General features: G+C 42.2%; 1 protein-coding gene across 3 annotated transcripts in view; it reads left to right on the top strand.

The window, feature by feature from the left end:
- Positions 1-16,552, top strand: part of LOC308133072 (anoctamin-9-like) — a 60,055-nt gene that overhangs the window by 17,288 nt on the left and 26,215 nt on the right. For all 3 annotated transcript variants that reach the window (XR_013936720.1, XM_080500342.1, XM_080500343.1), the window contains exons 9-18: positions 2,453-2,546; positions 4,708-4,768; positions 4,860-4,942; positions 6,127-6,231; positions 6,752-6,916; positions 11,484-11,520; positions 12,606-12,717; positions 13,833-13,887; positions 13,971-14,068; positions 15,947-16,143. Coding sequence is in view for 2 of the 3 variants with exons in the window: in XM_080500342.1 (XP_080356468.1) it covers positions 2,453-2,546; positions 4,708-4,768; positions 4,860-4,942; positions 6,127-6,231; positions 6,752-6,916; positions 11,484-11,520; positions 12,606-12,717; positions 13,833-13,887; positions 13,971-14,068; positions 15,947-16,143 (1,007 nt within the window). In the remaining variant the exon portion in view is untranslated. The remainder of the gene's footprint in view (positions 1-2,452; positions 2,547-4,707; positions 4,769-4,859; positions 4,943-6,126; positions 6,232-6,751; positions 6,917-11,483; positions 11,521-12,605; positions 12,718-13,832; positions 13,888-13,970; positions 14,069-15,946; positions 16,144-16,552) is intronic.

Raw genomic sequence — 16,552 nt, 5'->3', positions numbered from 1 at the left:
ATTGGCAGGTTACTGGCAGGTTATGAGCTAATAAAACTAGTTGGTATTGGCAGGTTACTGACAGGTTATGAGCTAATAACACTAGTTGGTATTGGCAGGTTACTGGCAGGTTATGAGCTAATAAAACTAGTTGGTATTGGCAGGTTACTGACAGGTTATGAGCTAATAAAACTAGTTGGTATTGGCAGGTTACTGGCAGGTTATGAGCTAATAAAACTAGTTGGTATTGGCAGGTTACTGACAGGTTATGAGCTAATAAAACTAGTTGGTATTGGCAGGTTACTGACAGGTTATGAGCTAATAAAACTAGTTGGTATTGGCAGGTTACTGACAGGTTATGAGCTAATAAAACTAGTTGGTATTGGCAGGTTACTGGCAGGTTATGAGCTAATAAAACTAGTTGGTATTGGCAGGTTACTGACAGGTTATGAGCTAATTAAACTAGTTGGTATTGGCAGGTTACTGGCAGGTTATGAGCTAATAAAACTAGTTGGTATTGGCAGGTTACTGGCAGGTTATGAGCTATTAAAACTAGTTGGTATTGGCAGGTTACTGGCAGGTTATGAGCTATTAAAACTAGTTGGTATTGGCAGGTTACTGACAGGTTATGAGCTAATAAAACTAGTTGGTATTGGCAGGTTACTGGCAGGTTATGAGCTAATAAAACTAGTTGGTATTGGCAGGTTACTGGCAGGTTATGAGCTAATAAAACTAGTTGGTATTGGCAGGTTACTGACAGGTTATGAGCTAATAAAACTAGTTGGTATTGGCAGGTTACTGGCAGGTTATGAGCTAATAAAACTAGTTGGTATTGGCAGGTTACTGGCAGGTTATGAGCTAATAACACTAGTTGGTATTGGCAGGTTACTGGCAGGTTATGAGCTAATAAAACTAGTTGGTATTGGCAGGTTACTGACAGGTTATGAGCTAATAAAACTAGTTGGTATTGGCAGGTTACTGACAGGTTATGAGCTAATAAAACTAGTTGGTATTGGCAGGTTACTGACAGGTTATGAGCTAATAAAACTAGTTGGTATTGGCAGGTTACTGGCAGGTTATGAGCTAATAAAACTAGTTGGTATTGGCAGGTTACTGACAGGTTATGAGCTAATAACACTAGTTGGTATTGGCAGGTTACTGGCAGGTTATGAGCTAATAAAACTAGTTGGTATTGGCAGGTTACTGACAGGTTATGAGCTAATAAAACTAGTTGGTATTGGCAGGTTACTGACAGGTTATGAGCTAATAAAACTAGTTGGTATTGGCAGGTTACTGACAGGTTATGAGCTAATAAAACTAGTTGGTATTGGCAGGTTACTGACAGGTTATGAGCTAATAAAACTAGTTGGTATTGGCAGGTTACTGACAGGTTATGAGCTAATAAAACTAGTTGGTATTGGCAGGTTACTGGCAGGTTATGAGCTAATAAAACTAGTTGGTATTGGCAGGTTACTGACAGGTTATGAGCTAATAAAACTAGTTGGTATTGGCAGGTTACTGACAGGTTATGAGCTAATAAAACTAGTTGGTATTGGCAGGTTACTGACAGGTTATGAGCTAATAAAACTAGTTGGTATTGGCAGGTTACTGGCAGGTTATGAGCTAATAAAACTAGTTGGTATTGGCAGGTTACTGACAGGTTATGAGCTAATTAAACTAGTTGGTATTGGCAGGTTACTAGCAGGTTATGAGCTAATAAAACTAGTTGGTATTGGCAGGTTACTGGCAGGTTATGAGCTATTAAAACTAGTTGGTATTGGCAGGTTACTGACAGGTTATGAGCTAATAAAACTAGTTGGTATTGGCAGGTTACTAGCAGGTTATGAGCTAATAAAACTAGTTGACAGAGTCCAGGTGTGTTTCAGTAAAGTCAGCAGGTTTTATCTACCAGATGTTTCTTCAGGTGAGACGTTCACAACACTTTCACTGCTGGAGGCGTCATTAGCATTGTACAGAGAGGTGAAGAGGCTCCTCCCACTTTAAAACAGTGATGTTGGAGTTTTCAGATAGAAAATACGTTTCTTTCCCCGGGAGCAGCCGTGACAAGAGCAACTGGCTACAGTATCCATGGCAACGCGTCAGTGCCGGCCAGGTAACAACAGTGTGTTGTTACCTGAAAGCGTCAGGAAGTGTTGCAATGCCAGTGGACGGATTATGTGACAGCTGAATTTCAAGTTTATTCCATCTGATTTTCTATTGTAATCCCACTCAGTAATCCTAGTTTTTATCCAATATACCTGTAACAAGATTACACATTTTTTATGTATTGTAATGGATTACAGTAAAAAAAAAAGTGTATCTTAATTACGTATTGCCGTTACATGTAATCCGTTACAACTCAACCCTGTTCAAGACATATAATTTGGAAACAGATGCTGGCCTGCTGACAGCTAATTCATTATCTGAACTTTGTTTTTGTTTGTTTGTTTGTTTGTTTGTGCATGGGACCTAGCAAAGAAGTTTGTCAGTCCGACATCATAATGTGTCCTCGCTGTGACAAGACGTGTAAAGTGTGGAAGCTTTCAGACACCTGCTCCTATGCAAAGGTAAAACACCAAATACTTCACCTGTTCAACAGTAAAGCTTTGGCATTTTGAATATCAGGACATTTTGTTGTGAAGGAAACTCTTATTAAATGTAGTGATGTGCCAATAAGATTTCTCTCCTTCACAGTTTCTGATATATTGATATATTCTAAATATATTGATTTAATTTTCACTGTTTGTAGTCAATAAGATTTTTGAAATACAGTTCTCAGTATTGAAATAAATTGTCTTTTTTATAATTAATTAGCATTTGTTTAATGCATGTATTTATTTTCACCTGGCTTATCATTATAGGAGCCTACTTTTCTCCCCCACTGAGCTAAAACTGGTGTCCAGTTGTGGCTTTACAATTAAAGTTCTTGGTAGGAATTACCAGGACATTGCATGGATGTCATGTGAGGCCACATGATGTGCGTCTATTGCCCTGTTTCCACCACACAAAAGTGCAGGGACGGAGCGGAGCGGTACGGCAAAGCGAAGCCGGAACTCGGTCCGGTATCTGTTTCCACCGCAAAGAGGAGCTTAAAAAGTGGGCGGGGCTTATGAGCTCCGCAGATATGTGACATTACAACAGAAAAGAAAGTCGTCAGATCTACATCTTATGAATCCTCTGTTGTTGTTTACATCCTCCACTTTGCACTTGTTGTTTAGTTAACTGTTTGCAGCGGCAAAAAAACCCGTATTTTTTGCAGCGGTTATTTTTTGCAGCCGCAACTTCCGTTTTTGTTCTGAGAGCGCGAACGCTCCGGCGACTGCTCGGGTGCGGGGCAAGTCGCCGGAGTGTTCGTCCTGGTTGGCTGAGGCACAGACACGGGAGTCTGGAGCTTTCTGCTCAAACGCAGGAGCAGCCACTCCACTCCGGCGCTGATCGCGGTCCGGCAGCACAGCGCCGGAACACGGAGGCGCCGAGCTCTGAGCTCCTCTTCATCGCTACCGCGGTCCGTCCCCGCGATATAGCGCCACTGACCGCGGCTGAACAGAACGCTGACCGCCTCTGGGAAGCGGAGCTGCCGGAGCGCGATCAGCGCCGGAGCCCAAAGCTCAAGGCTCCCGTGTCCCGGACGCGCATCCACGCCACGGCGAGCACTATGCTGCAAACAGAAAACTCCAACGCGATGCAAAGTCCTTAGCCCCGGTCTCCCCCTGCCTCAAGTCGCTCTTTCACCACAAACACTAAAGTTGAGCAGCAAAGAAAAGAAAAGGAATAAAAAGCTGCAAAGCTGACCACACTGACAGCAGAGGATTCATCCAGCTGACACATTCAAATATTGAGGGCGTGTAGTAAATCACTGACCAATCAGCAGACAGCTCCACAACCTCAGACCCGTTCCATGGTCCTGGTAGCCCAACGGAAGGGGAGCGGAAAAGCGACCACCTTTGGAGCGGTCTGGAGCGGTTTAGACTGCATTCCTGTGGTGACACGCGAACCGGAGCGGTTTAGACCGGTCTAGGCCGGCACTTTTTGTGCGGTGGAAACGGGGCTTTTGTGATATCACCGTTTTTTTTGTGACTGTTTGGCCACCCTATCATTGTACATGTCCCAATGACTGGCCAGCTTGTTCCCACAAGGGAAGAACACAGGGTCCCCCTGAGGCTGGTGAAACTCTGTCACAGCTTGGAACCTCCCAGAGGAGGAATAAAACCCCGGGGACATGCAGAGCGGGAACATTGCAACAACTGAGAAAACAAAAGCTGAGTTTTCTGCAGTGTCGCCCTTCACTAGTTGTGGGGAATGTAACATTGCTGGCAGATTACATGAATGAGCTGTTAGGACTGACCAAGAGTCAGAGGGAGTACCGGGAGTGTAATTTAATGTACTTCACTGAGACATGGCTGCACTACAACATTCCCGAATAGAACGTTACCATCAGACAGTTTTCAGATGGTCTCGGCTGATTGCAATTGCGTTGAGATAGAAGGATGAGACCGCCATGCTTGTTAATGATCGCTGGCGTAACCCTACTCATATTACTGTCAAAGAGATCTGCACCCTGTTTACTGAACAGCCTGCAACACCATCCTGAGGGTCTTCATTTGGACTTGACTCTGATTTACCTGTCTTGATTTGGGACTTGAATACAAAGACTTGAGACTTACTTTAGACTTGGAAAGCAGTGACTTGGCCACGACATTGACATATGGTGTGCTTGTATCCAAACAGGTCAGCCACTTGTTTGACAACGAGGGGACAGTGGCTTTTGCGATGTTCATGGCAATTTGGGGTGAGTTTCTCATCAGTTGTGTATTGGAGCTCAACATCTGTTGGCTGTAAACTGAATTGTTGTATTGGATATACTTTCTCTGACTTTTCAGCCACACTGTTCCTTGAGCTTTGGAAGAGACACCGAGCCAGACACGTTTCACAATGGAAAGTCTACGACTGGTGTGAGGAGGAGGTACAGTCTTCTTTTTCTCTGACAGGCCGTGTTGTGTCACTGACTTGACGAAAATGTGAATCTGAATATTCATAACTGTTTTAGTAATGTTGGAATTAACTTTGTTTGGCCAAATCTCTTTTATTAGTGACAGTATGTTTGCTTTATCTCGTTCAACTTCTCATCGACAAATGAAAATGTTCAAAATTAAGACATTCCACACTTGTTTGAACTACAGCTTCTTCCAATAATTGACACCAATCAGGCATGACCATCAGAATTAGAAAAAAAAATGGTCCAGACTACCAGAGATCCAGTCCTCAGCACCATCATATACAACCTAGTGCTGAATATCAATAATACAGTTCATCGACATTACCTTCAGACAGAAGCCGCCACAAACCTGGATCAGCTTCTGTTGCTGCTCCTCAGAGTCCCCCAGCTTATTTTTCTGAGCAAATCCGAACTTTACGAGGTTTCCCTGTTTGAAATTGTGCGGCTGTCTGATTTAAAGAGACGTTTAAGACTCGCGCCCCCAAACTTCAATTGTGAGGACAAGGATTCCATGACTAGGGACACAGCGCTAACTGGCATGGTCGCCATGCGAGAGGCGCACAAAGCTAGCCTCGCAGCCGACTTTAAAGCCTCATCCACTGGGGGCCTCTTGGCTAGCTTAACTAACAGGGGTGCTGCTGGTGGACGAGCTGTGAAGATTATTCATTAAATACTGGTGGGCTAAACGCTACAATCAATCACATGAAAATTATGGAACATATCAAAAACCTAAATGCAGATGTAATGTTTCTTCAAAAGACTCATTTGTGTAACTCTGGTCAGAAAATTAAATAGATGCTGGATTAACAAACGTTTTCATTCTCAACTTAAAGGTCCCATATTATACTAAATCAGCTTTTCTGTGCTTTAAACATCATAAAAGTGTTATTTGGGGTTCATATACACCCCCAAAGTGTTTTTTTCATTGATTCCCTCCAGCTTGAGTTCACAGTGATCTTTCTCTGTTCTAACTGGTGGGGGGGCTCAACACCTTGATTCTATTTGATGACACAGCACCACCCTGCTGATGTCACAGAGCAGGAGAAGCTCCGCCTCCAGGAAGATTGACATGCGGAGAAACCAAAACAGATTTGAAAGATTTTTGATTAAACCATCAATATTCGCTTATGTGTTTGTCTGTCTGTCAACAGGAAGAGCTGATTATGGAACTAGTCAATGATCCAAACTGTAAACCTAAACAGTTTAGACATTCGTACTTGCGCAATACTGTCGTCCTGATCCTGGTCACACTCATGGTAAGTTACATGCTGATCTCTAGAAATTATTTCAAAATGGAAGTCAGAGAAAATATGATGGGAAAACCTGATCCTTTGTTGAAAATAGTTTGAATATGTCTAAGCTCTCATAACGATGTGGTTTCTAAATCAAATGTGAAAGAAATGTACCTTGTCAGGCTCCATTTAAGACTATATGAACTCTTGAGCTGATATAGTTTTAGACTTCATATACCGGTAGTTCATATAGTCTGAGCCGTGTGTGTGTGTGTGTGTGTGTGTGTGTGTGTGTGTGTGTGTGTGTGTGTGTGTGTGTGTGTGTGTGTGTGTGTGTGTGTGTGTGTGTGTGTGTGTGTGTGTGTGTGTGTGTGTGTGTGTGTGTGTGTGTGTGTGTGTGTGTGTGTGTGTGTGTTCTGATTTCTTGTGTTTTGTTCATTTTGTGTTCTTTATTATGTTGTCTATTTTCAGGTTGTCTCCACTTACAACAAATATTTACTAACTATCATACAAAGATAAAATAATCCACGCTGTTTTGTTGCAGTTAATGCTGATAGTGGGTTTGGCCCATGCTCTGGTGGTGTTTCGAGTGGTGGCTGCCCCGCTATTGTCTGAATGTCAATGGGATTTTTTGAAAGACCACGCCAACACTGTGGCTGTGATGCTCGGCGCTGTGCTGCACTATGTCACCATTCAGATCATGACCCGGGTATGGAAACTTCAACTCGCCTATCAGGAAATGTTTCAAATAAATCAAATAATCTGCACTATTTTCACTGTGAAACTCACCATATTTTTGAAAGGGCTGAGATTAATAGGTCACTTGACCCTGCTTCCAAAGTCTATTAAACACCTTCACACTGACTGAATTTTAATACACATCAAGTGAAGTCAAATTGATTGGCTGCCTGGTTAAACTTTGTATAAACCAGGTGTGTAGATCATGTTAGAATGTGTACAGGTACTACTACTACTTCTGTGGCTCAGGCAGAGTTACAGTTAGACACAGGAACATCCGTTTTACATCCAAGTCAGTGAAGATGTTTCAGTATTTGGTGGTGAATTAGAGGGCAAAAAGCTTATAGCAGAACATAATGTCGTGGTTTAGTCAAAGGAAATGGCAGCAGTACCAGGGTTCAGCAGTGACCAATTCTTCAGATCAAGTAAGAAGTGAAGTCAAAATGAGTAATTGCACATAAATTAGATATTTATTTGGATGTGAGGAAGAATTGTTGAGCCTTGTTTGTTCCTGCTAGTTTTTATGTTTGTCTTTCTGTGTGGCTCATGCACACTGCAGCGGTTTGTGTCTTTCTTTGTATTTCCACAAGCGTTTTTGTTTTCAAACTTTATTCATTTATTTATTGTACATTTAAAGAATACCAGTGAAATTCAGGTATTGCGATGAAATGGCAATTGAGGAGTTGTGAATATGAGGTTTCAAAAACAACACAAATATATTAATAATGATATTAATGCATTTTATTTGTATTGCAATTTACATTTGTAATTCTCAAGGTGCTAAACAAGTAACGAGGAAAAGAGTAATGGTGCAAATAAGAGTGAAAACTGAACTCTGCTCAGTCTCACAAACCTCAGAATGTCTGCACTCTAAAATCAGGAACCTTATTTTTGTGGGGGGAAAAAAACAAAAACGGTACATACACATGTCGTGTAAACTGTTTCCAAATATTCAGCAGCTGCTTTATATACTTGAACTCTCAGAGTAGGGTTTTTATTTATTTTTTATTTTAGATTGCTGCTGGAATAGTTTATATTGTGTTGGGTGTCAAATAAACATAGTTGTCCTGCAGCAGTGGAGTCGATCTGTTTTCAGCTGCAGACTAGTTTTATTGGGGGACCAGAGGGCTAAACTACAACTACAACACAGGACAAACACACCAGAAAGCAGGTTATGTGAAAACTCAGAGTACGGTAACCCTGGAATGAGCAAAACTCTTGAGTTCTCAGTTCCAGAAAGAGAGCTGGATTAAGCTCAGGGTCAGTCACCACAGTAACAGACTGTGAACTGAACCTGCTCGCTGGAAGGTTTAGTTGAGGAAACCCTGAGTTTTAACTCGTTTCTCCCACCTGAAGCAGGTTTAGTAGAGGAAACTCTGAGTTTCTACTATCTCCGCCCACTTGAAGCAGGTTTAGTAGAGGAAACCCTGAGTTTCTACTGGTTCCTCCCACCTGAAGCAGGTTTAGGAGAGGAAACCCTGAGTTTGTACTGGTTCCTCCTACCTGAAGCAGGTTTAGTAGAGGAAACCCTGAGTTTCTACTGGTTCCTCCCACCTGAAGCAGGTTTAGGAGAGGAAACCCTGAGTTTCTACTGGTTCCTCCCACCTGACGCAGGTTAAGTAGAAGGAACCCTGAGTTTCTACTGGCTCCTCCCACCTGAAGCAGGTTTAGTAGAGGAAACTCTGAGTTTCTACTGGCTCTTCCCACCTGAAGCAGGTTTAGTAGAGGAAACCCTGAGTTTCTACTGGCTCTTCCCACCTGAAGCAGGTTTATTAGAGGAAACCCTGTGTTTCTATTGTCTCCGCCCACTTGAAGCAGGTTTAGTAGAGGAAACCCTGAGTTTCTATTGTCTCCTCCCACCTGAAGCAGGTTTAGTAGAAGAAACCCTGAGTTTCAACTGGCTCCTCCCACCTGAAGCAGGTTTAGTAGAGGAAACCCTGAGTTTCTACTGGCTCCTCCCACCTGAAGCAGGTTTAGTAGGGGAAACTCTGAGTTTCTTCTGTTTCCTCCCACCTGAAGCAGGTTTAGTAGAGGAAACCCTGAGTTTCTACTGGTTCCTCCCACCTGAAGCAGGTTTAGTAGGGGAAACCCTGAGTTTCTACTGGCTCCTCCCACCTGAAGCAGGTTTTCTCGAGGAAACCCTGAGTTTCTACTGGTTACTCCAACCTGAAGCAGGTTTTCTCGAGGAAACCCTGAGTTTCTACTGACTCCTCCCACCTGAAGCAGGTTTAGTAGAGGAAACCCTGAGTTTCTACTGGCTCCTCCCACCTGAAGCAGGTTTAGTAGGGGAAACCCTGAGTTTCTACTGGCTCCTCCCACCTGAAGCAGGTTTAGTAGGGGAAACTCTGAGTTTCTTCTGTTTCCTCCCACCTGAAGCAGGTTTAGTAGAGGAAACCCTGAGTTTCTACTGGCTCCTCTCACCTGAAGCAGGTTTAGTAGGGGAAACCCTGAGTTTCTACTGGCTCCTCCCACCTGAAGCAGGTTTAGTAGAGGAAACCCTGAGTTTCTACTGGCTCCTCCCACCTGAAGCAGGTTTAGTAGGGGAAACTCTGAGTTTCTTCTGTTTCCTCCCACCTGAAGCAGGTTTAGTAGAGGAAACCCTGAGTTTCTACTGGTTCCTCCCACCTGAAGCAGGTTTAGTAGGGGAAACCCTGAGTTTCTACTGGCTCCTCCCACCTGAAGCAGGTTTTCTCGAGGAAACCCTGAGTTTCTACTGGTTACTCCAACCTGAAGCAGGTTTTCTCGAGGAAACCCTGAGTTTCTACTGACTCCTCCCACCTGAAGCAGGTTTAGTAGAGGAAACCCTGAGTTTCTACTGGCTCCTCCCACCTGAAGCAGGTTTAGTAGGGGAAACCCTGAGTTTCTACTGGCTCCTCCCACCTGAAGCAGGTTTAGTAGGGGAAACTCTGAGTTTCTTCTGTTTCCTCCCACCTGAAGCAGGTTTAGTAGAGGAAACCCTGAGTTTCTACTGGCTCCTCTCACCTGAAGCAGGTTTAGTAGGGGAAACCCTGAGTTTCTACTGGCTCCTCCCACCTGAAGCAGGTTTAGTAGAGGAAACCCTGAGTTTCTACTGGCTCCTCCCACCTGAAGCAGGTTTAGTAGGGGAAACTCTGAGTTTCTTCTGTTTCCTCCCACCTGAAGCAGGTTTAGTAGAGGAAACCCTGAGTTTCTACTGGTTCCTCCCACCTGAAGCAGGTTTAGTAGGGGAAACCCTGAGTTTCTACTGGCTCCTCCCACCTGAAGCAGGTTTTCTCGAGGAAACCCTGAGTTTCTACTGGTTACTCCAACCTGAAGCAGGTTTTCTCGAGGAAACCCTGAGTTTCTACTGACTCCTCCCACCTGAAGCAGGTTTAGTAGAGGAAACCCTGAGTTTCTACTGGCTCCTCCCACCTGAAGCAGGTTTAGTAGGGGAAACCCTGAGTTTCTACTGGCTCCTCCCACCTGAAGCAGGTTTAGTAGGGGAAACTCTGAGTTTCTTCTGTTTCCTCCCACCTGAAGCAGGTTTAGTAGAGGAAACCCTGAGTTTCTACTGGCTCCTCTCACCTGAAGCAGGTTTAGTAGGGGAAACCCTGAGTTTCTACTGGCTCCTCCCACCTGAAGCAGGTTTAGTAGAGGAAACCCTGAGTTTCTACTGGCTCCTCCCACCTGAAGCAGGTTTAGTAGAGGAAACCCTGAGTTTCTACTGGCTCCTCCCACCTGAAGCTCCCAGAAATGATTTGAGATGACATATATCATAAGTCTTTTGTGGTGGAAATTCCTTCCTGAATTGACCCGTGCCTCACATCAGAGCACATTTTATGTCGAAATGATATTTGTAAAGCAACAGTGTAGAGAACTCTTAGAAAAGTCACCCTTGCATTGAATCAATGTTTTATATTTATTTATTTATTTATTTATTTTTTCAGGGTGTACCTGACTGATGATGTGTTTTTGCAATAGACCCACCTCCATTGGAAGCAGCTAAAAAATAAATATGAAACCACAATTCAGAATGAAAAGGCATATATGCATGTATGCTATGACTGCACCTCATGTTAATCTTAATTTTAGTATTTCAATTAATGTAGGCTATTAAATAAAGAAAAAAAACATGAATTCAGTACCAACTTCAAGTAATAATTTAAACCAGTAACAAAATGTTGGTCCTTTCTGTTAATATCCTACTGAGTGGATTCCCATAATGTTTACACATTTTTATTAGACTGGAGTCATTTAAAATGTGACCATATACATCAACACTCAATAGAATACTAACATTACCACACACACACACACACACACACTCACACACACACTGGCCTCCATTTCAGGTGTTCTATTTTGTTATCAGGTGTTATCTCTATCAGGTGCTATCCCTCTTGTACCTCAGATAGGAGTTGCTGTTCTTTGTGTGTAACCTTTCCTCTTGTTATATAGTGCTAAAGAAATTCTCCTGTCACCTTGTGATACACTAATGTTTTATACAGACATGAGCAGATCCCTGCTCTTGTCTGCACGTGTTTCGTACATCTCTTTGTGTTTCTATGTCATTGTTGCAGGTCAACAGATGGGTGTCGCTCAAGCTGTGTGACATAGGTTGGTTCCATTTGACTTGATTATTTACTTAGATGGCCTTATGATCCAAATATCAGCATTCATTTCAATAGTATGATCACAATACCTACTTGAAAGGTTGGGAATAAGACAGAATGCAGTACTTTATTCATTATTCAGCATAGAGTACATGTTGAAAGTAAGTCATTTGACCTTTTCACAAAAATAGGACTTCTTTTTCAATTCAATTTCTTTTTCAACCAATTAAGTTAACAGGGAACAGCTCAGTTGCACAAGTTGGTGTGTACAGAATGTTTGGGAGCAGTCACAATTTCACTAACATCACTAACATCAAAATCTCACTTAAACATCAAAATCTCACTTAAACGCAGTAAAACAGTTTGTATAAAAACTATTTAAAGCTGACCATATTCACAAGATTTTATCAATAAATTAGCTGCAGGTCAATTCAACATGAGATATTTTATTTCTTAACTGAAAATATTGTCTGGTTTGTTTATGTGAATACAATAATTTTGAATACTTTTTACACATCATCCCAAGTGTTTTCCAGTTGGTATGAGACCAGCAAAATAATAAAGACGTAGATTAATGAATTAATAAACATCTAACATAAGCCTGGATTTTGTTAGAGTGCAGGTTCACCACTTTGACAATTTGAATATTTCTAGAAACAAAGTGGTAAACCTATTACATGAACAAGGTGACAATAGTATACTGTAATACACACACACACACACACACACACACACACACACACACACATAGTATATTAGATAGTGAATGAAAGGTTAGTTCTTAATGTTCGTCCCTTAACTTTCAAAGACAAAAGACTTGCTACTCCCAGTCATTTGTTTTATAGAAGTAATGATCGTGGTTCAAAGATTGTACTTTATTATAGTGGTCATATCACAGGTCAGTTGTTCAACAGCTTGTCGTCTCCAGGCCTCCAGCCACTTCACTCTGCCAAGGAACAGCTGCATAAATGGCAGGAAGCGAAAATGTTTTTGCTGAAACTGAGTTCTGTTATTGCCTCATAAACTAGATCAATGTGTGTAGTTCTTCCCTGTACATTCATATATGTGTTTTTGTGTGTGTGTATTCAGAGAAGACCAACTCACTTGCTGCTACAGAGAGGAGCTTCACAGTCAAGATGTTCACGTTCCAGTTCTTCACTCTCTTCTCCTCTCTCTTCTATGTGGCATTTTTTCTGGGCAGGTACTCTGTGACTGTCATATGCAGCTCAAATGCAACCATTCTTAAGTTCTCATGCTTTAGCAATGCCCGTAACTTAGAAAGCATGGAGCTGACATAGAACACAATGTTTTTCAGAGATAGTCATGTGAAAAAATTAGGAGACTCCATTAAATGTTCAGTTCTTTTTCAAGACATTTTCACATATTGATGTCTAATCTTGTTTTTAGTCATCTCTGGCAAAGAAAGTGATTTAATAGCAGGTAAACAACAAAAAATAACCTTGTTTTACTCATTAAATAGGTGATCTTAGCAAAAAGGCAGACTCTAACTGAAGAAAAGGTTAGGATTCCCTGGAGACCAACAGCTGGTGTTCCTCCTGTGGCGGAGTCCCGTCACTACATTTGAAGGTTTTGGAGATTCTTTCGCATATTGTGTTCTGGTTGAATGGGGTGAACTTGCTCGGACAGCCACACCTGGGCATGTTGGCAGATGTTTGGAATGTAGATTATTTTCCGGACAGTGCAATGGATTATTTCAAATTATTTTAAGATCTTTTTAAATCCCTTAGCAGATTCAGAGGCTGCTACAATTTTCTTTCTGATGACCTCATGCAGCTCTCTGGATCTCACCATGGTGTTCACTCTCCATTCAACAGTCAGGAAGGAGCACAACAAACTACATTTCTGAGGATTAAATAAGGCCAGCCTCCTTCAAAATGCTCTGTTACGATGTTCTCATCATGTACACCTGATGTGGGAATAAATGTGGGGGTGTCCTAATTTATTCCCCCCCAGAACTATATCTTTTTTTATTTATTTACATTTTAAAGAACATTTTAATTGTCTATGTATAGTATTCAAAATTCTCTGCATTGTTAAAATTGATGTTCAATATCCCTATTTCCAAATATGTAAAAGAACAAAAGAAATGTAAGCTTGTCGGGGGTCCTCATTTTTTTCACATGACTATATTAAGAATGTGTGAAGGCTCCAGTCTTCTCTCTTCATTGTGACACTCAGTTGTTTTTGGGAAATACTATAAATCATAAATGAATAAAAAATAATAATACAATGTGGCAGAGAGAGAGAATTCAGCAGCTGCTGTGAAGTTGATCCTGTGATTCTGTCTTGTTACAGGATAAATGGACATCCAGGAAAGTATGTGCGGATTGCAGGATTTAGATTGGAAGAGGTATAACGATTCACTTGGTTCAATTATACAGGCTGGATGCCGGATGGCTGTCTGAACACTGTTGTGTTGTGCTTGTTTTCTAGTGTCATCCTAGTGGGTGCCTGACAGACCTCTTCATTCAGATGGCTGTGATCATGTTGCTCAAGCAAACTCTCAACAACATCTTCGAGTTCACTGTACCGTGAGTAGGCTTTGTTCACTGTTTAATTTGAACTGAATTGAATTGCATTTATTGTCATTGTAACAGGTACGACGAAATCCACCTCAGGCACATTGAAGCATTAGCACAGACAACATATCTCAAGACAAGGCACTTTGGTCATAGGGAGGGTAGTTTTTCAGCCCGCCGCTAGGAGGAGGTGTCTCGGCGTGCAGCCATATCTCCCCCCACAGCCTCTGCTTGGAGTTGGGGAGGGGGGTGAAAGGTACTGGTGAATTCCAGTGGGCCAAAGTATCAGGGAGGGGGAGGGGGAGGAGGGGAAGAAGGGAAGGAAGGGCGGGGGGGCAGAGCCTTCATTCCACGCTCACATCCAGGAGAGTTGAAGACAAAACACGAGCCTCGAGGACTGTGTGTGTGTGGGAATCCCAAATGTAGATTAGGTTTGTTTTCATTCAGGTGATTCAGCTTTATCTTTCGACCTTGAGTGTCTCTGGTCTTCATGCTGCTCCAAATCGTGGCCCCCCAATTTTTTTTTTTAGCATTTCCAGCAGAGTTTTTAAAATTCTCCAAGATGGTTCCAATTTCGCATAAATGTTCAAGAGTCGTGACTTGTGTACTGTTGCGTTCGTTTATCACATGAGTCTGAGCGTTCAGAGCTCGGCACAGACCGACAGGCAGCCTTCCCAATGCAGCTGCTGCGTCTTCTCAACTTTGTGATAGATCAGAAAGCCGCCAGCTCCAATCAGCAGCATACCTGCTATCGTTAATCCCAATATGTAGAGGTCCTCCACATCCTCCATGGAAAGAATGGCCAAACACAGTGACCTCCAGGAACCTCCAGGAACCTCCAGGAACCCCAGGAATCCATGTATATGGCCAAAAACGTCCCATCGGGACATGCAGGCTCTCCTTTGCTGATCGTCGTGTCGTAAAAATTTGGTCGATCGCATTGAGAGACCAGTTGATCAATCCCATGCTTGCAGTTAAATTCCGATGTGGGAGTGAAGAGAGGCTCTTGTTAGATCAGACATGAGACAGTACAGGACGGGAGCAGCAAGCAGGGAAGACGAGGGAGAGGAGAGAGGAGAGAAGCGTCCGCCTTCGCCGAGAGCCGGAAGAAGATCTCTTGTAAAGATACGTGACTCAACAATTTATGAATTTGACTTTCAGGTGAATTTTAGAACATAAAAGTTCACAAAAGCAGTGGAGGAAAAACCAGGACAAAACATGTCAACGTCTCAATAACTTCATGTGTCCTTGAGCATCACTTATAGCTTGATCTACATTATGGACATAAACACACAGTGTGTGATTTATATTATGTCTCACCAATGAAAACAATAACTAAGGAGATACAGTGACAACTGGAGCATCCATCCATCCATCCATCCATCCATCCATCCATCCATCCATCCATCCATCCATCCATCCATCCGGTCTTGGGACTGTTGAAGGAGACTTCCGTAGCTGCAGACAATCAAAGAAAATGTGTGAAATCCATATTGAAAATAGTCTGAGCTTTAAATCAAAACAAAACTGTCTTCTTTGTGAAACAACAGTTCTCCTGAAACACCACTATTCAGATCCACAGACACACACCCAATTTTGTATTAATTTTGTGAGGAAAAAGTGATTGACTCTGATTTAACAGTCATCAAATGCATGAACAAGACCATAATATTTATCAGTGGAAAAAACAGGGTTATCAGTAATGTCTCATTTCTTCCTTTATGTGAATTTTATGAATTCCCAGATGCAGATAACTTTGGAAAAGACAAAAAAGAGAAAATCCATGTAGTGAATTTGTTGAATTGTAGGTGATGTTGGTATCATTCTGTCAACACCACAAACTGATAGAGTAGTGCAGTGTGTGATATCCTGTATTTACATGTTTTCCAGTTGGCTCAAAAGCTGCCTGAACAAAAACACTGCGAAGAAGCTGGAGAGGAAGTGTGGTTACTGTTACAGGAAGACCTGCCGAGATGCACGTGGACATGTTGAGCTGTGTGATATATGCAAACTGCGAGACTGGTTGCGTAACTATCACCTGGCCAATAGTGATGCGTTCAGCCTCTTCAATGAATTTCTGGAGATGGGTGAGTTCACAGTAACAGGAACATTACGGTGGGATGTGCGTGGACATTGTGTATTTAGTTGTCTTTCCCTAAGCTAACTAAGCTGCCTTGCGCACAATCAAATGAGAAAAAAGTTGATTTATTAAAAAACACAACAGATTAAAAGCTGTAGCAGTAAACATACAGGTAGTTTCCTGCTTGGCATCTCTGCCTGTCACACCTCCTCCAGTGCCCACGGGTCAGCTGGAGGAACCGAGGTTTCACCCCTTTATTTTTGATTTTTTTCACAGTGAAATAGATAAATAAATTAACAGAAGAGAAGTACATAGGCGGAACTGGATCATCCTAACTATGTTTAACGAATACAGTAACGGGACAAAATAAAAAACAAAAGCAATAAAAACAAAAATATACACAAAAGTAAAGAGGT

The sequence above is a fragment of the Blennius ocellaris genome (genome assembly GCF_963422515.1).
Source record: "Blennius ocellaris genome assembly, chromosome: 1".
Lineage (NCBI taxonomy): Eukaryota > Metazoa > Chordata > Actinopteri > Blenniiformes > Blenniidae > Blennius > Blennius ocellaris.
Note: the sequence above shows the minus strand (reverse complement) of the source record. Positions and strands in the feature narration are given on the sequence as shown.